The sequence below is a fragment of the Perognathus longimembris genome, chromosome 23 (genome assembly GCF_023159225.1).
Source record: "Perognathus longimembris pacificus isolate PPM17 chromosome 23, ASM2315922v1, whole genome shotgun sequence".
Classification (NCBI taxonomy): domain Eukaryota; kingdom Metazoa; phylum Chordata; class Mammalia; order Rodentia; family Heteromyidae; genus Perognathus; species Perognathus longimembris.
This window is the reverse complement of record NC_063183.1, coordinates 8,525,676-8,551,978: the sequence shown is the minus strand read 5'-3', so window position 1 is coordinate 8,551,978 and position 26,303 is coordinate 8,525,676. Positions and strand designations below refer to the sequence as shown.

Genomic DNA, 26,303 nt, shown 5'->3' with positions numbered 1-26,303 from the left:
CTTTATCCACAAGCTCCCACCCCCCCACTCCCTCCCCGCCCTTTCTCCCCCCACCTCAAGATGTCATCTTTTGAAACGATTTCATGTGGAATCATTGCTAAGTAAATTCGCTAAATGCCTATTCATCCCCGTCGGATAAGGGCCCGGCCAAGCGGTTAATGTGAAAATGGTCCCCGCTCCCAGCCCTGAAAGACGATGTCCGGGGTTGCGGAGCAGAGTCTCTGTGGTGGCTGACCCTGGGGGCCCCCGCAGCGGCGTGGAGGGGGCCCGGGAGCCCCCCGAGGCCGCCCACCCGGGCCCTGGGGGCCTTTGTGTATTATCCCTGCCGCCCGGAGCCCATTCAGTGGCTAACTTGTCCTGTATTCATCCGGACGACAATAATGAACTGCCAGCCAGGAGAGGGGCCAGGGGGACCCAGAGATGGAGCAGCCTCTCTGCACTGGGGAAGGGACGCAGCCCCCAACCCCTCCCACGGAGCACCCAGGCGGCCAGGTGGGCCGGGGCCGGGTAAACCCATGGGTTTGTCTCCAGTCGGACGCACAGGCTCCGAGAGCTCCGAGCTCCGAGAGCTGTATTTCTGTGGCGAGCTGAGATGCAGGCCGTGCTCATCGGCAGGGCAGTACCCCTTGACTGCTCTGCGCCCCACTTCTGGAACCAGGAAGTCCTCAAGGGAGAACAAGGGCTGAGCATGGCGAGACCACCGCCAAGGTGAGGGTGGGCGGCTCAGGGCAGAGTGGGGGTCACAGGAGGACACGAACTCGCACAAATTGTGCACCTACTGTGTGCCCTTAAAATGCACCCCATGCCAGGTGCTGGCAGCTCACACCTGTCAACTAGTACTGAGGAAGCTGAGATCTCAGGGTCGTGGTTGGAAGCCAGCTTGGGCAGGAGAGTGTGAGACTCTTATCTCCAATGAACCAACAAAATGCCAGAAGTGGAGCTGTGGCTCAAGTGGTAGAGCACCAGTCTTGAGTGAACAAGCTCAGGGATAGCACCCAGGCCCTGAATTCAAGCCCTAGGACCAATACAAACACACACACACACACACACACACACACACACACACACGCACCCTTCACCCCATTATCCACTCAGTAGCCATCACAACAGACCCGCTATGCGCTGGGCATGCTTCCACTGTTAACAAATTCAATGGAGGCTGCCTTGGCCTCCATTCCCTGCCAGGCCCCGCCGGCCCCTACTTCCACCTGCCCGTAACCTCTACCTGCAATGAGAAGCCGGGGGACTCAGCCCAGCAGCAGCCAGGAAGGCTCCGTCCTGCCCACTCCCTTCACCTGTGTGGGTTTATTCAGCAAAGAGAAAAGGCCACCGCGTCGCTGGCAGACAGAGGCCCGGGGGACGTGCTTTTAAAATACGGTCACCACCCACCGTATGCGCCCACTGATTAGCAGTGACCGTGTGGCGATCGCCAAAATCGGGGATGATAAATTTGGGGTAACAACACACTGGAGCAGCATCACTCTTTTATCCAGTGCCTTGACAAGAGCACGTGCTCCGGAGCCCCGGGGGTCACTGCTCAGAATGCCATGCACGAGTTCAGTTCACGCGTGTGTGTTTGCTCACTCGTTCATTCATTCACACACACATTTGCTCTGCAAACCTGAATGCTGCTCTTTCTGGGCTCCTGGGATGAGTGAACCCCACAGGGTCTCATGCTCAGGGCTGCTACTACGTGGTAGTATAAGCAAGTTCAGGGACTTCAGACATGATAAAATGGTGAAGTAAGTGGGGTGGGGTGACAGAAGGTGGGAGAGGGGCGGGCAGGTGCTCCTGGAGGTGGAGCCCTTAGGAAAGCCCCCCCACACACACACACCCAAGAAGGTAACATTGGAAAGGAGACCTGGATGGCAAGGGCAGGCTCAGCGATGGGAAGATACAGGACAGCCTTTCCCTGGCCCGGCATGTCCAAAGGCACTGAGGTTGCTCCGTATTTGGCAGTGGGCTGCACCCTGAGGAGTGACTGCTTGTCAACAGAGGCAGGGCATGAGAATGGAATACGTTAAGACGCCCGCTTGTCCCCCGAGAATTCCTGATTCAGGGCAGGTTAAGGGAGGAGGAGGCAAACAGTGCATCTTAACAGAGTGAAGTGGGGCCCGCAGTGGGGACCCTTAGCAGGCCATGTGGGGAGATCAGGAGAGACCAAGGAAACAGAAAGACCGAGCTGCGGTGCCACATCTCCGGGGCCCTGCAGGGCTCTGCTGACCTTTCTTCGGGTTTGTTCCCACAGGACGAATGACCAGCTGGTGGCATTTCTCTCCCGGTACCGAGATATGAATTTCCTGAAGTCACACGGCCGGGACAACGCAAGGTAACACAGAGCCCCCTTCCCGCCTGGGTGGGGATGGGGTGGGTGGGTGGGAAGGGAGGCTTCCTTCTGGGCTAGTCGGATGAGCTCAGAGGTGAATCACCAGGGTTACATCCTCTTTCTCGTTGGTGGGAAGACGGAGGCCTGCCATCTAAGTAATATCCCTGGATCGTTTAGTCAGTCAACACTCACCAAGGGCCCGCCGTGGGTGGAGCCTTGTTCTTTCGGTGACCAGCAGCCAGTTCAGGCTTCTCATGGAGTTTACTTCTTAGTGGAAAAAGAGTCTTCTGCTGGCACAAAATCATCCTGATGCCCCACGCCCCACCCCCAAGGTGTCAGAGGCACCCTGTGCTCTAAGCTGGGGCCACGGTGGGGGGGCCACGGAGGGAAGCCTCAGGGATGGGCAGCGGTGGTGTTGTCTCCATCACCCCTTGCAGACAGTGTCTGGAAGTGCTCACCCACCCTGGTGGCCCAGACTGCCTCTGGCCCTCTACTGGTTCATTCTGTTGTAATTCAGGTGCTGCATATGAAAAGTAGCAGCCCCATGTGCCCGTCCCTGTGCCACCCCCCACCTTCTTCCCAAAGGGACCCCCCCCCATCATTCAGAGCAGAAACCGGCCTTGCTCACCTCACTCTCAGGAAAGGAAGGGTGGCTTCAGGACTCGAACCACCATTCGCGAACATTGCACAGCTGGTTGGCTAAATGCTTACCCTAGGTCTTTCTGCCTCAAAACCAACGACTGGGAGAAGGTGGGCATGATTCCACGCAGGGGGCCGGGGTGGGGGAGAAATGCAAGGAATGACCCCAGTATCCATCTTGCCCTCCGCTAGATAGGGAACGAGCACTCATCTTCCCCTCTGGGCAGCCTGGAGTGCGATTGGCGCAGACAAGTTGCATCCTGGGAAAAGAGCTCGCTCAGTCCGTGAGCTTGAGCAAGAAAAGCGCGCTGACTCGCCCCAGCAGGGTGGTTTCGGTGGCAGCAGAATGCGCCGCCTTGCTGTGGCATCGCCAAGCGCTCTGCTAGGACCTAGCTAGCCTGAGGGCGAATTCTGGCCCCGTGTGTCCTGGCTGTGTTGCTCTAGGCTAGTGACTCAGCCTCTCTGAGGCTGCTCCCTTCCCCGAAGCATGGAAATATCTATGGAGCCACAGTCGTGGGGCCTGCAGCAGGATGCCATGACAGGCCACCTCAAAAGCATCGAGCATGGTAACCAAATGCCATTGCCATGGTCAGCACACAGAATACTCTGAGAGAGTTAGAAATAGACGGCATACAGGCCAGAATTGTGCCTGTGCCTGTGGTTCTTTCTTTCTTCCTCTCTCTTTCTCTCTCTTTCTCTTTTTCTCTTTCTCTTTCTTTCTGTTTTGTCAGTCACGAGGCTTGAACTTGGGGCCTGGGCACTGTCCCTGAGCTCTTTAGCTCAAGGCTAGCCTCTGCCACTTTAAGCTAAAGATTCACTTCCCTCTTTGGAAAGTCAAGGGAGTTAGGTCTGTGTGGGACAAGGCACGCCAGCAATCTCAGCCTCTTGGGAAGTGGAGGGGTGGGGAGGACCCACCCAGGGGAAAGCACAACCCTGTCCCCAAAACCAGCAAGGGGAAAAGGGAGGGCTAGGGCCCTAGCTCAAGTAGTAGAATTCTTAGCTAGCAAGTGGGAGGCCTTGAGTTCAAACCCCAGTACCACTGAAAAGAAAGAACCCGGAAGAGAAAGGCACGGGGTTTCGGGGGTGGGGAGGAGATGCTCTCCAAGGTCCCTCTGTGTCTGACCTCCCCTGCTTCTGCCCTCGTTAGAGGAGGCGACGAAGATGGAGAGCTCAAAAGACGCAAAGTGGGGGGTGGGAGGCAGTCGGGCCGCGGGAGCCTCCGTGGGTTTTCTTCATGGCGCCTCTGACCTCCGGTCTTGCCTCCAGCTTTCAGCAGCCAGTCTGGACTTCCAGCTCCTGCTGCGGGAAATGGCAGAGGCAGCTCCTATCTTCATAGCTGCCAAACTGGTCCTGGCTGTTCCTGTAATTAAACAAGGGTGGGGGGGGGCAATGGGGTTCACTGTCCCCCCTGCTCTCTTGCAAAAAACAAAGTCACTGGTAGATAGCATGCGACAGCAGAGCCCGGCTGTCATTGTCCCAGGCAGTTCGGGCAAGGGCAGGCCAGAGCAGCTGCCCTGGAGAAGAGTCCAGTGTATTTTGGAAGAGGCCCTGGGGCCTCCGGGCCTCCACTCAGGAGCCTCCGAGAAATCTTCCAGAGCTGTGGGCTGCTCAGCTCTCCTGGGTAGGGGAGGCCTTTCCTGCCCTGCTCCATCTGAAGCTTCCATTCCTGAAGGGGTCTGAGGATTCTGGTATGTAGCACTGTGCCACTGTGCAGTGTAGTCCTATTAGCAGAGGGGTCGGGGTCCGGCCACTGATGTCAGAATGGCTGCCCTGTACCCCACAGCTGTGAGAATTTGAGGGTTGCATTTTTGACTGCCCTGCCATATTTTAGGGAGGAATGAGTGAGCTGGGGTCATGAACTCAGAGTCTCTACCACATGGGCTACACCTCCTCCACCACCATGCCCCCACCCCAGCTTTTTCTTTTTGTTCTTGTCTTTGCCAGTCCTGGGGCTTGAACTCAGGGCCTGAGCACTGTCCCTGGTTTCTTTTTGCTCAAGGCCAGCACTCTACCTTGAGCCACAGTGCCACTTCTGGCTTTTTCTGCTTATGTGGTGCTGAGGAATCAAACCCAAGGCTTCATGCATACGAGGCTTGCACTCTACCACTAAGCCACATTCCCAGCCACACCCCAGCTTTTTTTAACTTTGCAGAGGCTGGCCTCAGACCAGGGCCCTCCTATCTCTACCTCCCGAGGAGCTGAGATTATAGGCACCGCTACCACTGCTCATAGCCTGCATTTTTTATCTTCAGAAGATCCAGATGGGGCTACAGGACTGGAGGACTCAGTATTATAATGTTATGAGGTCAAAGGACCGAGTCATTTTCACTGACCACAGGAAGGCATCAAATTTGGGCACCTTCTAGCATGTTCTCCCATTCTGGAGTCACCTGACAGGTGCCAGTGTGTGAGGGAGATGTGCATGGGGCTGAGATTTGCAGCTGGTTTACCTGGGTGGTTCAAGGCGAGTCTGACCCTACGGCTCGGAAGTGTTCAGTTCCTGGCCTGTACCAATGAAAGAGCCGAGTCCTACCAGCCTGAACCGGAGAGGTGCCATGTACAGGCCAAGGCAGGGCCTCCCTCCCCTGCTCTCAGAAATAACACCTCCCGAGGGGAACGCAGGGCCAGCAAGCGCTCTGTGAGATTCTTGAGGGGTCACAGATCAGTGGTATAACGTGGAAGTTGGGTATGGCTCTTACATAGACCAACCCAAATATGACCAGGACAACCAGCCACTGCAATTCTAGATGTTCTGCTTAGATCAGAGTGAGGGACACCCCCCCCCCCACTGTGGCTACACAAAGCACAGAGTACAGATGTTAAGGAGCCAGGCACCAGTGGCTCATGCCTGTCATCCTAGCTACTCGGGAGGCTGAGCTCTGAGTATCAAAGTTCAAAGCCAGCCCAGGAAGGAAAGTCATCAGACTCTTATCTCTAATCACCCTCCAGAAAAGCCGAAGTGGCACTGTGGCTCAAAGTGGTAGAGCACTAACCTTGAGCAAAAGAGCTCAGGGACAGTGCACAGAGCCTGAGTTCAAGCCCCATGACTCCCCACCCCCTCCAACACACACAGAAAGGAAGCCAGATGGTCAAGATTCACATAGTAGCTCAATGCACTCGCTTGTGTGTGCTCCCTTGTGTTCCTTACATCAGTTATCCATGTATCAGTCTCCTCACCTGTAGAAAGGAGATGATTATGACAGTGCCAACCCCGTAGGCTTGTTGCAGGGATGAGCTGAGTGGAACCGCCTGTAATCCCAGCTACTTGGAAGGTAGAATCAGGAAGACTTTCTAGGCCAGCTGGGCAAAGTCAGTGAGAGCCCTATCTTAAAAACAAGCTAAAAACAGAAAGGCTGGGGTTATGGATCAAGGGGTTGAGTGCTTGCCTAGTATGGCACTGGGTTCAATCCCCACTACCAGCACAAATAAAAAGGACTTAAAATGTGGGAGACTGGGGCTGGGAATGTGGCCTAGTGGTAAAAGTGCTCCCCTCGTATACATGAAGCCCTGGGTTCGATTCCTCAGAACCACATATATAGAAAAAGCCAGAAGTGGCACTGTGGCTCAAGTGGCAGAGTGCTAGCCTTGAGCAAAAAGAAGCCAGGGACAGTGCTCAGGCCCTGAGTTCAAGCCCCAGGACTGGCAAAATATATATATGGGAGACCACACAGACTGTAGACTCCGGGAGGTGCCTGCAGGTAGGGAAGGGACTCAAGCACTGTGAGGAGCCGGACCATGCCGGCTTGAAGAATGGCCAGCAGGGAGCTTTTAAGGAGTGGAGGCCCAGCTTGGAACCAGGGCATCAAATCCACAACCCCTCCTGGCTTGGGAGACAGGAAGGAGGCTGTTATACTTGTGGTACTCGGACAGAACTGCTCAGAGCCCAACAGGTGTTGTTTCAATAATAAAAGTGACAGGCGAGGATCTCCCCCGGGCCCTGGGCGCTGTCCGCAGTGCTGAAGTTGCTCTGCAGGTGTGTAGGGGATTTCTCCAACCCAGACTAACCCCACCCCCCACCCCCATCATCCACCAAGCCTCAACAGGGAGAAGAGGAGAACTTTAAATTCATCTTGGATGTTTGTGAGGCACTTCCTGCAAGCTGAGTGCTAGGCTCAGTCCTCTCCCTATCCAACATCAGTGAAACCTTCACACCATCTCATTGGAGGCAGGCATGACTGATCACTGCCTGCACCGGAGGTGCAGAAACACACCGCATGATTAGAAGCACCTCCGGCTAATAGCCAATTCAGCACCTGGCCCCTGGGGCGTCCCACTGTGTCCTGAGGGGGGCTGATTTCACACGTAGCGTGTCTGAAGACCTGATTCCCGCGCTTGGCTTTTTAACAAAAATGCTCCCTTTGTAAAGGATGTTGGGGAGGAGGGTGTTGATAAGGACCACGGGCAGGAAGACATACCAACAGGAGAGGTTTCTTCCAGGTGGTAGGACTTGGAGATGTACCATCTATCCTCTCTGTGTCATGTTGTTGTTTTTCTCTCTTCTGGAGATTTAGTTGTATTAGTTCATTGCTATGTGCAGACATATTATAAAAATCGAAGGGGCAGATATTTCCTTTTTTGAGCTCAAAAAAAGGGGGAAGAGTGTTCTAGAAGAACCCCACGCTTAGGAGTGTGCCAAGATTGTAGGCAAGGGACTGGTGAGATGAAGAGGGTCTGTATTGAGAGACCCCTGCTCCTGTGGGAGAGCCGGAACCCTCTCCCCCGGCATCATTGGGCCTTCCTTGTCATAGATTACATCCATGCTTGGCTGGCAGATAGGTCCCCGTGGCTTTCAGTAGAACTCCTCCTAGCTGGAACCTGGTCCTTTGTGGCAGTGGAAACTCTCAGGAAAGTAAGCCATTCATTTTTGTGAACCCAGGAAGTAAAGTGGGGTGACCCCAGGCAGCTCGTTCAGGAGACATGTCCCCAAATGTCACCAGGACACCCCTTCCAACACCAATAAGAAGACCCTTCCTCTCGCTTCTCTCTCTCTCTCTCTCTTCTCTGGCCATTGGGTTTTTGAGGTGGTTAGAGCTCTCTGACCTTCCTCTCCCTTTTTGGGGGGAACTCTGGTGAGCTGACTCAGTGATGAATGATGGAGACACTAAGGGCTGGCATTGGATCCAGGCAGACCCAGATTCCACCAAGCCTTCTAGCTATGTGACTCTGGAGGAAATTCCCTAACCTTTCTTTTTTTTTTTTTTTTTTTTTTTTTGGCCAGTCCTGGGGCGTGGACTCAGGGCCTGAGCACTGTCCCTGGCTTCCTGTTTGCTCAAGGCTAGCACTCTGCCACTTGAGCCACAGCGCCCCTTCTGGCCGTTTTCTGTATATGTGGTGCTGGGGAATCGAACCCAGGGCCTCATGTATACGAGGCAGGCACTCTTGCCACTAGGCCATATCCCCAGCCCCTCCCTAACCTTTCTGAGACTCAGTTACTGTGCAAGCATGTTGTTAGAAGAACTAGTTCATTGGTTACAGATCTCCGTGGCATCCTGAGCAGCAGGAGCTGCGGTGCTTCCTGTGTTCATTTGCTCGGTGAATGGTTATTGAGCACCTGCTTGGGTACTAAGCAGTGTTCTAGGGAGATTGCCATGAGCACAAGTGGGAGGAAGTCTCTGTTATCTTGGGCCGGTATGTAGCAGGTTGTATTAAACATGTGGAGCGTGTGGTGGGTAAGAGTAAAGTTTGTAAGGAGGGTCCGGGATGTTTGGGGTGCCTGGGGCTGGCCCCCATGAAGTAAGAAGGGACCAGAGGTTGGGTCAGCTCATGGGTTGGGCGACCAGCACTTACTCCTTGTCTTGCAAAGCCCCCAGGGAGTGGTCAGCATCATACTTGGATCTGTCAGGATGGGGTCCGGGCTGCTTGTGTGGCATGCAGAAGTAGGATTCATACCGGCTCTGCCCAGTGTCTCTTCTGCTGTGGGGCCACCTGTTGCCAGGATGCACACGGTCACCATGGCAACCAGAAGCGGGAACTGGTCCCCTCTGTGCACTGGAGCACTGCTGCAAAGCTGTGTTCACCCCTTAGGGCAGAGAACTGGGCACTCTCTGCTGGAGAGCCAATGTCAATGACAGAGCGGGAGAGCCAGAGAGAGAGAGAGAGAGAGAGAGAGAGAGAGAGGAGAGACATCCAGTGTGGCTTCACTGACTCAACTTGTCCACCTACTTTACCTTCCAAGTCACAATGAGTGCCCAAATCCACTCATCCTCTCCTCCAGCTGTTAGCCAGATTCTGGGCCTCTGCCACTTTCTCCCAAGGGAGCACAAAGTCCTCTGAGGGCCCCGTGACCCCAGAAATTTCTGAAACCTGGGAAATCGCTTGTCTATTTACTCATAATTAACCAGAGCATATATTTGCAGCGTATCCAAGTTTGGAACGCAGTAAATATAGAGCCAATCTCCCAATGCCATGAATATTTCATTTTGGAGATGGCTGCATAAATATTGCATCTGAATATTATGGCCTGGGACAGCACATTAAAATTGCAAGACGATGCTATTATCCCATATAATAGAACATGAAATATAAGAGCCAGTCCAAGGAAAGACCTGCAAGCCCCCTTACCTCTGTTCTCCTCTCTGTCTCTCTGTCTCTCTCTCTCTCTCTTTGACTTCCGCCTTCCTTCTACACAAGCTGTCTGAAATGTAAAGTTGTCAGTGTCTTGATGCACACATTTATCCAGAGCTGAAGTAGGATTTTATTCTGAGAGAGAAATCCCCACTACTCAGTGACACTCAGTTTGTGAGGGTCTTTCAGCCAGGTACTGAAGCCTGGACCTCCACAGGGGGCTGTGCAGACTGAACCCCCACAGGAGGCAGTGTAGACCAGCGGGGGTGTGGATTAGCCATGTAGGTGATAAGGCAGCAGCTCACATTCACTCATATTGTTTATGAGCTAGAAGAACACAGATTCCTGCACATGTATGAGGCTCAGCGGCTGGAGGAAAGAAAGAGCTCTGGGTTGGAGGCCTCTGGGCTGTAAACTCCCCCACTGAGAGCCAAGGGTCACCTTCCCCTGTCCTTGACCCTTGCCAGCAGCACACAGTGGGTACACAGTGGATGCTCACTATGAATGAAAGAACAGTCTGTGAAGAAAGCTTGGTTCCTGCTTGGCCCACAGTCCTAACCACCCTGTGTCAGTGGTTCTGAGCTGAGAAGCTTGGATTTCTGCTAGTGTGGGAATGAAACATGGTGCCGTCTGCTTTGCAGAATCCTAGATGCAGCGATGTGATTTGTGTAGACTTACCAGGGTACGAGTTACTAATCTAGAAGCTCCCAGGAGAAACTCGGGTCTGTGATCTTGATTAGGAACCCAACAATATCTCTCTTTCCACCAAATTCTAACTGAAATGTAACAATGTAGGTACTAAACACCAGCCAGAAGTACTTGCATTGCGTACATGTACAACACAGGTGCGGTCTCTCTGAGGTGTGTATTTTGTGACGAGCACTGGAGACCACAGTGGGAGAGGTCAAAACAGACTGCAGACCACAAGAAAATGAGGGCTGGGAAGTGCTGAGGACGCGGCCTACAATTGTGGCTCTCTGAGCTACAATGGCTCCTGGTGTGAAGGGTAACTGTCCCCAAAGAAGGCACAGAAGTGTGCCCCGAATGCCCCCAGTGCCCGTTGGGCTCTGGGTGGAGCTCTCACTCTCAGGAGCCCCCCCAGGCTCAGGGCTGCCGCCTCTCCCCAGGTTCATCCGGAAGCAAGGCCTGGACCGGCTCTTCCTGGAGTGCGACGCCCACATGTGGCGCCTGGGGGACCGGCGCATCCCCGAGGGCATCTCCGTGGACGGGGGCTCCGACTGGTTCCTGCTGAACCGCAAGTTCGTGGAGTATGTGACGTTCTCCACGGACGACCTGGTGACCAAGATGAAGGAGTTCTACTCTTACACGCTGCTGCCGGCCGAGGTGAGTCCCGGGGAGGGGCCTGAGAGAGGCCGGATGCTCATTCCACAGGGCAGGGTCCTCCAGAAACATCCAGATGAGGATGCAGTGGCCTTGCACTGGCCTCGTGGGCACCTGGCTGTCATGGCCAGGCCTCCGGGTCCCCCCCATAGGAGCTGAGTGGCCCCCATAAGCCAAGTCACCACCAGTTTCCTGCACGACGCATTCGCGTAAACAGAGAAGGCAGCGCTTGCTCCGGACATTTGGGCCCTATTGGCTATTTATTTATTTATTTTTAATATGGGCTGTAGATATGGCCTAGAGGCAAGAGTGCTCGCCTCATATACGTGAAGCCCTGGGTTCAATTCCTCAGAACCACATATATAGAAAAATCCAGAAGTGGCTCTGTGGCTCAAGTGGCAGAGTGCTAGCCTTGAGCAAAAAGAAGCCAGGAACAGTGCTCAGGCCCTGAGTCCAAGGCCCAGGACTGGCAAAAAAAAAGTAATATACTGATTTTTTAGAGCAAGACACTTTGGTTCCATATTCCAGGGGAAAACATTGCTATTCAAAAAATGACAGGATTATACACCTGTCATCCTAGCTACTCAGGTGAGGGCAGGAAGATTGTGGTTTGAGACAAGCCTAGACAAAATGTTTACGAGACACCTCCACCCCCATCTCAACCAGAAAGGCTGTACGTGGTGATTCCTATCCATCATCCCAACTGTACCAAAATGTATAAACATGAGGATCGCAGGCCAATCTGGGAGGAAAAACGCAGACTGTATCTCAAGCAAATCACCAAAGCTAAAAGTGCTAGAGGTATGACTCAAGTGGTAGAGCACCCGCCGAGCCAGCACAAAGCCTCAAATCCAGAGCCCAGTACTGCAAATGTAAAACATGCAGGCCTCTCATACCCGCAATGGTTACGATGCCTCCTGGGAACCCCACAGTGGAGAGCCTGCACAGCCATACTTGCCGACCCCACAGATAGATAGATCCACCTGACCTCCCCGCGGACCCTCCGCAGTCACCAGCTGTGTAATGACCGCCTGTCAGCACCAGCAATCCCTTTTCTTACTGGAGTTCCGCGTTGTCAGTCTTGGATGGGAGGAACGTTGTCTGCACTGGTCACACCCAGAAACCCGAGCTATCCCAGAGCCAGTCAGCCATGGGTCCTGCCCAGCGCTCTTGCCCAGGTCTCAGCACTTCCCATTTGGGGGGGCGGGGGGGACTTGTGCTGAAAAGCTTCAGGGAGCCCTTGGAGTGGGAATTCCCATTGCCTAAGATGGCAGCCCATCCTAAAACAACCCAGACCATTCTAGAAATGATGTACCTGGCTCTGCAGAGCCAGCACAGCCAGTTCCATTGCTGCTAAGCCAGTGATATTCTTCATGGCGGAGCCCCCATTTCACCCTGGTGGGGCCCCCAGCTGTAAACCATGTGGTGTGTGTGTGTGTGTGTGTGTGTGTGTGTGTGTGTGTGTGTGTGTGGTGTGTGTGTGTGTGGTATGTGTGTGTGTGTGGTGTGTGTGTGTGTGTACATGTGTATACACACTAGTTTTGGAGCTTGAACTCAGAGCCTGGGTGCTGTCCCTGAGCTTTTGTGCTCGAGGCTAGCACTCTACCACTTGAGCCACCGCACCACCTCTGGCATTTTAGTAATTGGAGATAAGAGTCTCACAGGCTTTTCTGCCTGGGCTGGCTTTGAACCATGATCCTCAGACCTCAGCCCTCTAAGTAGCTGGGATTACAGGCAGGAGCCACCAGCATGCAGCCAGCCTGAGCAGTCACTAGAGCAGGCCTCTCCCATGGCAGCTTTCACCAGGGAAACCTAAGCAGCAGCTTTTAATCCTGCGTCAGCAGAATTTGCCTTTTGGCTCAGTTCTGATGCCCCATCACCTGCGATCCCCGGGGGCAGATTCTGTATCCTATGACAGGAGGGGCATGGTTGGTAACCGGTTTCTCTTCCGGCCGCTTGGGGTGGGAGGAGGCATGTCTCTGTGGGCCGGGACAGGAGCCAAGCCAGCCGGCCTCTCATCTTGCATCATGGTGACCCATAGGGGAGCTGCCATGGTCTCATCTTGCCCACCCACTCATTCAGAGGAGACTCTTTGAGGGTCTGGTTGTTTGTGTCAAGATGCCAACCGCACTGCTGGTGCCCAGTGCTCTGTGTGCCCTGGCTTTCCTCCTCTGTCGCCCGCCCGGCCCTCCCTTCTCCTACACACCTCTGGGGACTGGCTGAGGAGATACCAGAGCCTGCACCCACAAACACGTCCCCAACAGCCTCCCTCAGGGAGCCAGGAGCAGGGGGGCGGTCTGCTCCTGGAGACTGGCATGTTCTAAAAACAGCACTGAAACAGACCCTCCATCTTTCTCCTTGCCACTCTGTCTCAGAAACTCTCAGCAGCTCCAACCATTGTCTCCTCTCCCTTGTCTTTTCACTCTGGTCATTGCCTCTTTCTCGAAGGTTGGCCTCACATCTTAGACGATAGCAGGAAATGTGGCTCCTGGCCCAGCACCCTGGACAGCAGTCAGCCTGCCCTTCCCTTGTGGTCACACTGTGTGACTGGGTTCAGCACCATGAACAGCGAGCCACTTTGCTCTCCCCTGGTGGTGGCCACATGTGGTGTTCATGCCAGGGATCCAAGGATGGGGGAGCCTCTCTAGCCCAGGATTGTGCACCCCCATGTACCTGGCCTCCCCGGTGATGGAGTTCAGAACCTTAGTGGTTGTGCTCAAGCTCCCTCAGAGCCAGAGGTCTGAGCCTCAGTGGCCTAAGGTGTCCTGGGAGATGTCCCCATGTTTGCCTCCTGTCCCCACGTGTGCACTCATCCTGAGAGACCCTAGCCGTCAGCTGAGCAGGCAGCAGACGCCCTGGGCCGTAAGAGACACCTCAATGTCAGCTTCTAGACATGGGTTAGAGATGGCGCTCCAGGGAGAAGCCAATGCTGAAGTTGAACCAGCCGCTCAGGACAGAGGCCAGCTGTCCCGGAACTGTGGAACTGAACCCCCCCCCCTCCACTGAGAGGACAGGCATGTCCCCAGGAGGGGCCCTACCCAACACAATCGGGGGAGGTCTCAGGCAGGCCCCTCTCCCCCGGCAGTCCTTCTTCCACACGGTGCTGGAGAACGGCCCCCACTGCGACACCATGGTGGACAACAACCTGCGCATCACCAACTGGAACCGCAAGCTGGGCTGCAAGTGCCAGTACAAGCACATCGTGGACTGGTGTGGCTGCTCCCCCAACGACTTCAAGCCGCAGGACTTCCTCCGCTTCCAGGTGAGCCCACTGCCCGCCCGCGGCCCCTCAAGCCCGGCCTGCCATAGCGTGTCCCCCCACCCCCCGCCATGCCCCACTGCCTGGCCCGCGCCAGTCTATATCCCTGGGCCAGAGCTGTTCAGACCAAGTTGCCTGTGGCAACTCATCAACCCCACAACAACCTTATATGATGTTAATACTAATATTCCATCTTAGACAAAGGGAAACCAAGGCACAGAGAGGCCAAAAGCCTTATTCAAGGTCCTGTAATCCAAGAGATCTATTTTCAAGGTCATATTACTCCTCTGTACTCCCTTCCAAATCATGACGCTCTCAAATATTTGCCAGTCACTCTCAGTAATATATGTATTTCAATTCTGTCCCTGGGAAAGGACTAATACCAGCTGTCCCCAACGGGTAGAGGTCTGAGCAGTAGCAGCATGATTTGTTTGAACACCGCTTGTGGTCTGGCTTCCTGGTTGAGATGGGGTCTTGATTTTATAGAGACATAGTTATATTTGGGCTGGGACTGGCTAACCTTGAACCACGATCCTCCCAATCTTTGCCTCCCACCTAGTTGGATTACAATCAGGCACCACCATGCATGGACCCAAAGATGTCTCTCTTAACAACTATTCCACTAGACTTAGCTATGACAGGAAGCCCCAAATAGGTAGATTGCTGCTCAGACACACTCCCAGGCCAGAAGTGAGATCCCGTCTCAAAAATAACCAGTAAAAAGCAGGGCTGGAGGCATGACTTGGTAGAGGGCCAAGCTAGGGAGCACAAGGCCCTGATTTCCAGCTCCCCTTCCCCAACACACACACACACACACAAAACCCCTAATAAATAAATAAATAATAAACATGAGGGCAAGAATGACCAGAGGGGAGAGAGAGAGAGAGAGAGAGAGAGAGAGAGAGAGAGAGAGAGAGAGAGGAAGCTTGGTCAGGGTCAGACCCCCTGCTTGGTCACTGGGAAAGCAGAACTTGTTTCAGGAATCTTTCTCCCTTTTAAAGTGTTACCAGAGAATTCTGTTTCCAAACACCCTCCTGGCCTCCTAAAGCCACCTCCACAGGCTGTCTTTGCCCCCAGATCATTCGTGAACAATTCCCGGAGCATTTCCTCCCTGTTCCTGGCTGAGGTGGGGACTCCGTGTAGACAGCCGTGGTTTGATGATGTAGAGTGCCCCACGTCTGATGTTCTTCCGGCATCGACTCCTGGGGTCCTCGAATCTCATCCCCACACATTTCCTGAGAGCAGAGAGGTCAACAGGGTCAGCGCAGGGCTTTGAAGCCAGGCAGGCTGGCCGCATCCCGTGCCCCGCACTGCAAGGTACAGGGAAGGGGGTCTCCCCGGCACCTGCTGACGCCCCTCTCCCTTTTCAACCCCTGAGCGCAGCAGACGGCCCGGCCCACCTTCTTCGCCCGCAAGTTCGAGGCCGTGGTGAACCAGGAGATCATCGGTCAGCTGGACTACTACCTGTACGGGAACTACCCAGCGGGCACGCCGGGCCTGCGCTCCTACTGGGAGAACGTCTACGACGAGCCCGAGGGCGTGCACAGCCTCAATGACGTGATGCTCAGCCTGCTGCACTCGTTCACACGCCTGGGCCTGCGGCGGGCCGCCGCCTCCCTGCGCCCCAGCTCCGACGCCACCGAGGATAGCTGCAGGTGAGCCCCAGGGGCCCTGGGCCCTCTGCCCCACAGTCCTGTCTGCGGAGCCTGGAGGCTGACCTGCCCCCTGCTGGCCCTGCTACTTGCCCCGGCGTTTCCTTCCGGTGACATCTGATCCTCCAATCAGATGCCTGCCCCTGCTTTAAGAGCGAGACCCGTACTGCCCTGCTATGCACTTGCTGTGGTCTTAAATGGCAGGTAGCCCTGGAAAGAAAAACACAAACGGTATTTTTCAGCCTTTCAAAATAAGTACCAGGTAGAGAAACTAGCAGAACCCTCTGCTCCTGTCACCCCAACCCTGAAGCCATCGACTGTCAGTATTGCCCACCTCCTCGCCCACCTCCTGCGGTTGGAAGGTAACCCAGACACGGGTGTCAGTTCCAGCCACACATCTTCTAATAGGTATCTCTGAAAAATAAGGAGTCCTTTAAAATATATCTACCTGTACACGTATATAATTATCATGTCGTTCTCCCACCTAAAAATGTAACTCAATAAATCATTAAAAGGCAGAGCTCTGACTTGAAGATGTTCAACCAGCCCTTTGAATCAGCTCACCTCCCACGAGTGGGCGATACCTTTAAAAAGAAAAAAAAAAAAAAAGAATGTTCTAGAGTTTGAGTGAGGGGATAAGGGGAGAGGGAGGTGGGGAGCAAGACCCCCCACAGCCAACACCCCCCCCCCCGCTTCACCCTGTTTCCTGGGATTCTGGGCCCACCCTCCACCATCCCACAGACAGGCATGTGAACATACTGTATATAAAGTAAGGAATACAGAGTGATCAGAAAAGGAAAAAACAAATTGTGAGTCCTTTGTTTCCCTCTCTTTGAAGTTCCTCTCAGTATGTGTGTTATTTTATGTGCATCTGAAGAGGCACTTGAGTATTGCACCTTTGTGATTGTCTCCTAAGACTCTCTATCCTCTTTTGGTCTCGCTGCATGTGAGTATCTAGAACCCCATGTGATTTGTCACATCCCAATGCCTTTTAGATCTAACTTCCGTATATCAGGGAGAACATGGGTTTGCCTCGCTTAACATGATTTGTTCTGGTTCCATCCATTTCCCTGCAAATGACATTATTTTATTCTTCTGATGAATCCTATATTTGCACAAACTAGGCTTTTTGAAAAAAATCTCTTTTCTGATTATTGCCTTTAGGAGAGATTCCCAGAAGCGCCTCTGGCCCCTCTCCTTGCTACCTCTCGCTCCACCCCGTCTCCTCTTCCCACTTCCTTTTAACCCCACAGTGAACAAAGGAATGAGCTCTGAGCCACAGTCTCCTGTCACCATGCCTGCTTTCCTGTGCCCCTTTTGCTCCCCTCTCTGCTCTACCTAAGGAGGAGAGGTAGAGGAGGCACCTTCCCCACAACTCTCTGAGACACAGGCAGGCTTCCTGTCTGTCCCTTGTCTGTCCCCAGCAGCCACTCTGCTGGACAGCAGCCACCAAGTTTACCACTCCCTCACCTAGCAGCACTTCTCCCGCCTCACAGGTCTACTTAGGTAAGAGGGGGACAGGAGGAGGCTTGGAACCTGGGACCTGTTCTGTGAACTCACCTCTGCTTTCTAGCGGTTGCTCTGGAGCTAATCATGAGCCTCTCCGAGCCTCAGTTTCTCCGTATGTGAAACGGGTGTATTATTTGCCACTCTCCCTGTACAAGATAACTGTGAAGCTTAGCAGTGAAAAGACTCATAAAAGACCTAATGAGTTTTAAGCTGGTTTTCCTGATGTCTTACTTGCTCAAGGGCCTGGTCTTGTCCAAGTCGCCAGCCATGAGTGGATGAGAGAGTCCCCAGCCCCATCTTTATTCATAGCCTTCTCCTCCTGCCACTACCCAGGCTATCTTGCCCTCCCATTCTAAGGACCATCCAAACACCACCTACCCTCTAGTGCTGTTTCAGGGCTCCCCTCTGGCAGCCCCCCAGCCTCCCTGCAGCCAAATGTAGCCCAGGGATGTGGCTGTGGTCCCCGCAGGTCATTTTCCCTGCCCTCTGCAGTGGGATGGACAGCCCGGGCGTACAGGTGTGCCTCCCACCCCCCATCCCGTCCACAGCCCATGGCTCAGAAGATGAATGATACAGTAGGAAATTCCAAAAGACACCCCCAATTTATTTAGGGTTGTTGGAATTTTCCCCTGGTACTTGTTATGGAATAGAGCAAACCACTGTGTCCCCTCCGGCCTGTAATCCTTTGGCTTGGGCCTCTTTGTTTTATTTTTTCCCCACTCTGATGGGACCACATGCTTTGCTGTGGGCAAAGCCATACATTTATGAATCAGAGCCACACATCAATCAAGACCCTCCTCCCCAGAGGCAGGAGAAGGAATCGCTCCCCCTGAGGTGACAGCGAGCGGGAGCTGAGCCTGGCTTTTCTCTGGACATTTTATGCCTGCATGTAGTTCCAGTCCGCCGCGCTAACCTTTTATTAAAAATAATGTGTATCGATTCGTGTTGTCCTTATCAAGTAACTCATGTGCATTGCAGAAATGCCTGGGATGGCGGCTGTGTGCGTAAGGAAGCTGGAAGCTGGCGCCATGCCGCGTGCCGCCTGCAGGGGGCGCCGGCCACACCGGCCTCCGGTCCTGTAGGTTGGGAGTCCGTTGACTTGCAAGTCTGCAACCAGACCTGCTGATGCTAGGGAGCAGAGGGAGCCCAGGGAGGCTTCTAGAAGCCTCGTGCAGAACTGGCAGTCAATCCCACCGCCCTGCCAGCCGCAGGGGATTCAGAGGACAGAGGAATCGCCCCTTCCTCCTGGCTGCCAAGCCCTCTTTGTGACGAGGACTGGGGTCCTGGGGACGCCCATGCGGGCAGCCACGGACACTCCAGTGACCATGACCATGAGCCACAAGTGCCTGTGTAAAGGCTGTTATTAAGGAACCAGGGGAAGCCTCTCCACACCAAGCAGTTTACACCTGGCCCAAGCAGCCGCTTTTTAATTTTACAAGCAGGAAGGATAAGGAGCCTTCTCCTCTCCTCTCTCCCCAATCTCTGCTCCCGACTCCCCTCTCAGCCTTGCTTCCTCATCTCCTTCCAGCCAGAAAATGGTGTGGACCAAGCCAGCCCCAAGCAAAAATACAGCAGGGCCGGAGGCATGGCTCAATGGGTAGAGCAGCTGCCCAGCATAACACAAGGCCCTGAGTTCAAATCCCAGAATTTCCCATAGAGAAATACACACATACACAGAGAAAGAAATATCCTCCCAATTAATTTTGCTTGAGGATGTTTAACAGTGTTGTTTTAGAGTACAAACAATTACGAACAGTTGACAGAGGCATACATAAAAGCATACATAGACCTTGTTTTTGAAGTCTTTGCAAAGATACATACATATATATATATATATATATATATATATATTCTTTAAAGGCTTGAGGCCTATGGAGGAAAGGCAAAATGCAGCTATGTAATTTATGCAAATGTATGCATAGAAAATGAGCCTGCAAGGAGAGTCATCGGTAGGCAGTGTTCACACACCGTCACTGCTCCCCCATACCGAGTACCAGAGGAATCAACGCGCGTCTGTGAATCGACGTTATTTATGGGAACAGGCATGGAAAGGAGTCATTTTATTTTCTTTATTGTACTTCCCTGCAGTCAGCATGTTTTATGCTTATAACTCAGCGAAAAGTTCTTCGTGGTGATTGAAATCGGCCATACAATGGCAGTAGCTTTCAGACTGAGGCTGCAGAAGAATGTGGGGCGAGGCTGGGCCTAGTTGTGCACACCTGGCATCCCCGCTGCTTGGGAGTTGGAGGGAGGGGCCTCATAGCCCAAGGCTGCCCAGGTTCAAAGCTCTAAACCTTGTCTGGAGACAAACTAAAAGCTAGAGAGCCAGGGGCATGGCCCGAGTGGGAAAATACTTGCCTCCCAAGTGCAAGGCCCTGAGATCTGCCATCCTGGTCCTTCCCTTGCACAAGCCCATGGTGAGCACTACACAGCTAGGGGTCGTGTGAGGACCAGGGCTCGCCCCGGGCCCTCACCCTCGGACTCCTGTGTTTTCAGGTACTACCCCATGGGCCACCCAGCCTCCGTCCACCTCTACTTCCTCGCGGACCGCTTCCAGGGCTTTCTGATCAAGCACCACGCCACCAACCTGGGTGTGAGCAAGCTCGAGACTCTGGAGACGTGGGTGATGCCGAAGAAAGTCTTCAAGGTCGCCAGTCCCCCGAGTGACTTCGGGAGGCTCCAGTTCTCTGAGGTGAGAGGCCGGGCACTGCGACACTTGCCGTCTCCCCCTGTCCCACACACAGACCCTGTGTGGCCGGCGGGGGGAGGCAGCTCTGAACACCAGAACCAACATCGTGAAGGTCGCAGGGGTCACAGGGGTTGGCATGAGTGGACAGAACAACCTGGAAGCTTGGCCTACTTCTTTTTTTTTTTTTTTTTAGTTGTGGGGCTTGAACTCTGGGCCTGAGCGCTATCCCTGAGCTCTTCAGGTCAAGGCTAGTGCTCTACCACTTGAGCCACAGTGCTACTTCCAGTTTTTCTGGTGGTTCATTGGAAATGAGAGTCTCTTGGACTTTTCCTCCTCGGGCTGGCTTTGAGCCTTGATCCTCAGATCTCAGCCTCCTGAGTAGCTAGGGTGACAGGCGTGAGCCACTGGTGCCTCGCCTCAGCTTACTTTTTAGAATAGAATTTCTTCTCTTACTTTTTTCTTATTTTTGGTCCTAACCATTGTTTCTTCTAAACCTGTGTTAGTAACTGGCCAGTCGCAAACCAGTTTGCTAATGAAAAGATGGCATTGTTATCACTTTTACAGACTGGGAATGGAAACCTAATGAGATGTTGAGGTGTGTTGTGGAAGCGAGTCCAGGTTTCCTTGGCCACAAATGCTTCGTATATTTTTGTTACCGCACTTCCTGTTATCATGGCTGGCTCGGCGTGAGCAGTCATTGGCTGTGGGAAGGGAGGTGTGGTAAGTGGGTGGGTAGGAGGGATGAGAGGATGGGTGGATGGACAGGTGGGCTGAATGGGACCAGGAGGGTTCTAGATTTAATGGGGTCCCGTGGCTGAATGGAGGCGTCCAGCCCGGGCAGTCCCCAGCCCCAGGCCACTGCTGGGCAGCTGTCCAGCGGAGCCTTAACCATGATCCCCTCAGTCTCCTCATCTGTGAAATGAGAGTCCGCAGCCCACCAAGCGGGGACCCAAGGCCTTCCTAGGCCCAAGCCCGTGCCAGAGGCTTCAGCGCTGACCGAGTTTCCTGTTTCAGGTGGGCACTGACTGGGACGCCAAGGAGAGGCTTTTCCGCAACTTTGGGGGGCTCCTGGGGCCGATGGACGAGCCGGTGGGCATGCAGAAGTGGGGGAAGGGGCCCAATGTGACGGTGACCGTGGTCTGGGTGGACCCCATCAACGTCATCGCCGCCACCTACGACATCCTGATCGAGTCCACGGCAGAGTTCACGCACTATAAGCCCCCCCTGAACTTGCCCCTGAGGCCCGGGGTGTGGACAGTGAAGATCCTCCACCACTGGGTGCCGGTGGCCGAGACCAAGTTTCTCGTGGCCCCTCTGACCTTCTCCAACAGGCAACCCATCAAGCCCGGTGAGTGCCTTCGAGTTCCTGTGGGGTGGGGGGTGGGGCCTCGGGGACTTTTCTCCTTGGCAGACAGGGTGCTCGCACACAGGCCACCATCAGCAGCCGCTGTGTTGAGCCTCTTTCCCTGGCTCGTGCCCTGGAGAGCCTGCAGGCTCCTCCCTGCACAGGTGGGGTTGTGTCCGGTGTGAGGTGTTAGAGAGCCACCCACCGACCGGCCTCAGAGCTTGGATGGAATTTAAGACAAGACAGGAAATAATCCCAGGCAGATGTGGAATCTCAGCAGGTGCCATTTACTGTTTAGAAAATCATAGTGAACGAGGGAATTGTGTTCTTTGAGTACATGATTAGCCTAAGCCGATCGGTGTGTATAAAAAGCACACAGCTCCAGAAGAGAGCACGGGGCGGGAGAGACACAGCCAGTGCAGTTCTTCCTGGCATCGTCTATCATGAGTGTGGATGGACAGACAGCCCTAAGACAGATCCCTGAAACAGGATGCTTCAAAATGCCGCTCCTTGGCTTTGTACCCCACAGTGGGCAGTCTGTGGGAAATGACCCCGGGAGCCTTTCTGGACTGAGACCAAGCAGCCAAGCGTTTACCTATAACCTGGGACGTCTTCCGTATGTAAATCACCTCTGCTTGCTCCAGGCTGCATGCTAATGGTGTGCAAATAGCAGTTATGCGGTGTTGCCCAGGGAGTGAGGCCGAGAATGAAAGCGGCCCCTTCGTGTTCAGTGCAGACATAAATTTTTCCCGCAGATCTGTTAGGTCTAAGAAAGCAGCTGGCAGCTCTAAGGGCTGGCTGGGTCTGGACTTGTTCCCCTCCCAACGTGGCAAACCCAGGAGCACTTCCTGTCAGCCAGGAGGAGAATGACGTCAGCCAGGCGAGGAGACGGCTGGGTGCCCAGAGTCCTGGGCCTGGCAGGACAGACCGTGCCTGTGACCCCAGCTACTCAAGAAGTAGAGACCAGGAGGGTGGTGGTTCAAGGACAGCCTAGGCAAAAGAAAAGTTAGCAAAGCCCCTTTTCTTTTTTTTTTTAAATTAAATTTTATTGACAAGGTGATGTACAGAGGGGGTACAGTTACATAATAAGGTAGTAAGTACATTTCTTGTCTTATTTGTTACACCCTCCCTCATTTTTCTTTCCCTCCCCTAGTTCAGATAAGCATCTATACAATATCCGGTGTGCCAAAATCATATACAGTGACCACAGAGCAAAGCCCCTTCTCAACAAATGAGTCAGATGTAGTGGGGCAGGCCTGCCGTCCCAGCTCCACGAGAGGGAAACAGGATCACTGCCCAAGGCCAGTCCTGGAATAAAAGTGGGAGACTTTATGTGTGCATTAACTCCAGCAAAAAAGGCTAGGGACACAATTCAAGTACTGGGGGATTGCCTAGCGAGCTTAAGGCTCTGAGTCCAAACCCCAGGACCACTATATATAGAATTATCATAGATATATCACATAATGTGCATATGTACCTATCGTGTATCTTGCGTGTGTGATATGTTTTATGTAATATGTGTGTGTTGGATGAGGTGATACCCAGCGGGGTGGCGTCCAGCCGGCTGCCCGTCTAACCCAGCCCCTGTCCCCTTGGCTTCCAGAGGAGGCGCTGAAGCTGCACAGTGGGCCCCCTCGCAACGCCTACATGGAGCAGAGCTTCCAGAGCCTGAACCCGGTGCTCAGCCTGCCCATCAGCCCGGCCCAGGTGGAGCAGGCGCGGAGGAACGCGGCCTCCACGGGCGCGGCCCTGGAGGGCTGGCTGGACGCACTGGTGGGCACCATGTGGACGGCCATGGACGTGTGCGCCACCGGCCCCAGCGCCTGCCCCGCCATGCAGGCCTGCAGCCAGACGGCCTGGAGTTCCTTCAGCCCCGACCCCAAGTCGGAGCTGGGCGCCGTCAAACCCGACGGCCGGCTCAGGTAGCACCGGCGCAGGCCAGCAACGGGAGCCACAGCCTGAGCCTAGTCGAGGAGCCGCCCGAGGGGGGGGCGGGGCTGGTGGGGCCTGAACCCTCCAGCCTTGCCCACCCCGGGAGGTGAGGGGGCTGGTGTCCTGGGCAGGGCACCCCCCCACCCGAGGCCGTGGGGTGATGGAGGTTAGGAGGCCACTGCTGAATCGGCCCACTTTGGGCCTCTGGCCTCTAGAGAGGTGGGGGGCTCAGTCGTGGCCCCACTCGGGTCTCCCCTCACCGGTTGACCCTCACTCCCCTCCCGTAGGTCCCCATCTCCCCACACCCATGATCTGCCCTTGTCCCCCATACCCTCCCCCCCCCACACACACACTGTCCCCACAAGTGAGTTTCCACCTTTGATGGTGAATAGCGGGGCTCTGTGTCCTCGCACCGGCGTGGACGCTTACGGTGGCCTGAGCCCCTGGGCGGCCGGTGAGGGCTGTGGAGTGAGGGTCCCCTCTGTGGCCCAGCCCGGCGGTCAGCCCCTCCGTACCGCTTCCCGCCCAGGGGATCCGCGCTACCCAGTTTGACAAGCACTGCCTGGACCCACGGGGGCTCCAGCACCAGCCCCGCCCCACCTCACGCTGCTCTCTGGCCGGGAAGCCATTGAGGCACAGCCTGGGGTCCTGGCCAGGGACAGAGGCAGGCCTGGAGCCTCTGGTCCCCCAGAAGCTGACTGCCCCCTGTCCCGTCTCCCCCGTAGCTGTCACACACAGGGCAGAGCAGGGAGGTGCATCTGAGCTTGGGTCCCAGGGAGACCAGCGCCTCCAGTCCTGGCCTGAAACTCCCCAGCATGTTGCTTGGAGCAGCTCCTGAGCTGGGGAGATTGGGGGGGGGGGGTGGCAGCAAAACCTATTACCTGCCACAGCCCCCCCGCCCCACCCTGGGGCCAGGAGCCCTCTGAGTGTTTGTGACTCGGTGCTGTTGGCAATGACCAAGCTGCATGGGCCCATCATGCCCCACCCAAAGGAAGGCATTTCAGATTCGGTTCTTAATGTCATACCTTCCCCATCCCAGGGCGCCCCCCCCCCCAGATCTGCCCCAGGGGACCCAGAAGATGAGTGCCAAGGGGGAGAGGCTCGTTAACGTGAAGAAGGATCAGCTGTCACTCGAGTTTCTTGCCATGGGCATTCGGGGGGGGGGGGAGGTGTCACTGCCCTCTCACCTGAGGAGCCTCCCCCAGGGGACTCCCCCTTTCTCCTCAAGCCCCTACCCCGAATGAGAGGGCTCCCTGGCAAACACGAGCCCTGCGCTTCCCAAGGCGAGCCAGTGGGTCCTCGAGTCCCTCCCGGGCAGGCCCGTGGGCGGCCTGACCACCGCGCTGCCCTCACCCGCGAGCGATGGAGGACACGGAGAAGGGACTCTAGATATTTATTATTTATATGTTTTAGTCAATGACTAATTAGTAGGTGCTGTTTTGACAGCTTGTCAATTATGTTATCTTACTAACTGAAGCTGCCTTTATTCACAAAAGGCTCCCATTCTTTCTCCCATTCCCATCCCCATTCTCTCTCTCTCTCTCTCTCTCTCTCTCTCTCTCTCTCTCTCTCTCTCTGTCTTTCTGCCCCTGCCCTCCATCCTCCTGTCCTCAGAGTAGAGTAGGGATACTGGGCACCATGTGCCCCCCAGTGTGGAGTGGAGTGGGCTCCTCCCGGGTCCTCAGAGCCTCACTCTTCCTCACGCTGGCTCTGGCCCCACGAACCCAAGACAGAGGGAACTCCCAAGCCATCCCCAACACGGGGATGCAACAGGGTGAAGGCTTGGGGAACAAAGGAGTGCGCTGGCTGCAGAGAGCCTGGGCCGACCCCACTTGTGCCACGGAGGGCTTTCCAGACCCACTTCAACCACAGGCCTCTGGGTGAAGTCACAGAGGGAAACGGACGCCCGCCAAGGGCCACCCATCCTGAGATGGGGAGGGGAGTGGTCAGGCCCAGCCAGGATCCTGAGGAAGTTCTCAGGGCCTCGTGGCTTCGTCCGGAGGCCTGTAGGGTCTCCACATGGGTTTACGAGCCCACAGGTCCAGCACGCAGCCTCTCTTGGCCCTGGGCCATCCCGGGCACCAGCTTTCTCTGTCCCCGTGCTTCCGGCAGTATCATCTCCGGTGGCTTTAGGAACTCAGCCCTAGAAGGTACTAGAAGGTCCCTGCCCACCCAGAGCTGACTTTCCTTACTAGGGACCGTCACCCCTCTCCCCCAGGGACTCTGCTCACCACCCCACCATTGATTGGGGGAAAGGGGCTATTTGACTCCTCTGCTGTTAAAACAGAACATTTCTGTAGTCTTACATTAGGTTAAAAAAAGGGGGGCGGGATTCCCAACAAAGCCCAGCATGGTGAGAGAGCACCTGGTTTCCTGGGGAAATGGGGTACATTCTGGGGTCTGGGTGTTTAACACCTGTGAATCGTTTGTTGGCAGGCAGCCCTGAGCCCTGCTCACTGGTGATTTCAAAAGCATGAGAGCCAGGGGCTGGTGGTTCACGCCTGTCATCCTAGCTCCTCAGGAGGCTGAGATCTGTGGTTCAAAGCCAGCCCAGGCAGGAAAGGCTGTGAGACTCTTATCTCCAATTACCCACCTAAAAGCCAGAAGTGGAGTGGTGGCTCAAGTGGTACAGCACCAGCCTTGAGCAAAAAGAGGCTCGGGAACAGCACCGAGGCCCAGAGCTCAAGCCTCACAACCAACCAAAACAAGAGAGAATGCTAGCTCAGAGCAGTGGAATCTTCCAGTTTGGTAAGAGAAGTCAGAAGTCCAGATTTGAACAGGAGACTTGAGTTTTTGATGTCATCTATTTTCTTTTTCCTAGCAGAGTTGGGGCAAAGGGGGGAAATATATTCATAATTCTACGCTTGTGTTGCCAACAGGCTCTGACAAGGTGACGTAGAGAGAAAGAAACTGCATTAGGGAGGAGCAGAGGAGCACATCACGTTGGCATGTCCCCTGACTGCTTGTCTCCATTGTCTCACTGCCGGCTGGTTAGCACCCTGGTGTTTCAGAGGCCTAGACTGCAGCACCCCCTGCATTCCCACGCA

General features: G+C 54.7%; 1 protein-coding gene across 1 annotated transcript in view; it reads left to right on the top strand.

The window, feature by feature from the left end:
- Xylt1 (xylosyltransferase 1) overlaps nt 1–25,191 on the top strand; it is a 155,269-nt gene extending 130,078 nt beyond the window's left edge. The window contains exons 6-12 of the mRNA XM_048331876.1: nt 2,249–2,329; nt 10,657–10,873; nt 13,956–14,132; nt 15,513–15,784; nt 19,787–19,982; nt 20,994–21,327; nt 22,928–25,191. Coding sequence (XP_048187833.1) covers nt 2,249–2,329; nt 10,657–10,873; nt 13,956–14,132; nt 15,513–15,784; nt 19,787–19,982; nt 20,994–21,327; nt 22,928–23,250 — 1,600 coding nt within the window. The 3' untranslated portion in view covers nt 23,251–25,191. The remainder of the gene's footprint in view (nt 1–2,248; nt 2,330–10,656; nt 10,874–13,955; nt 14,133–15,512; nt 15,785–19,786; nt 19,983–20,993; nt 21,328–22,927) is intronic.
- The last annotated feature ends 1,112 nt before the right edge of the window (nt 25,192–26,303 follow it).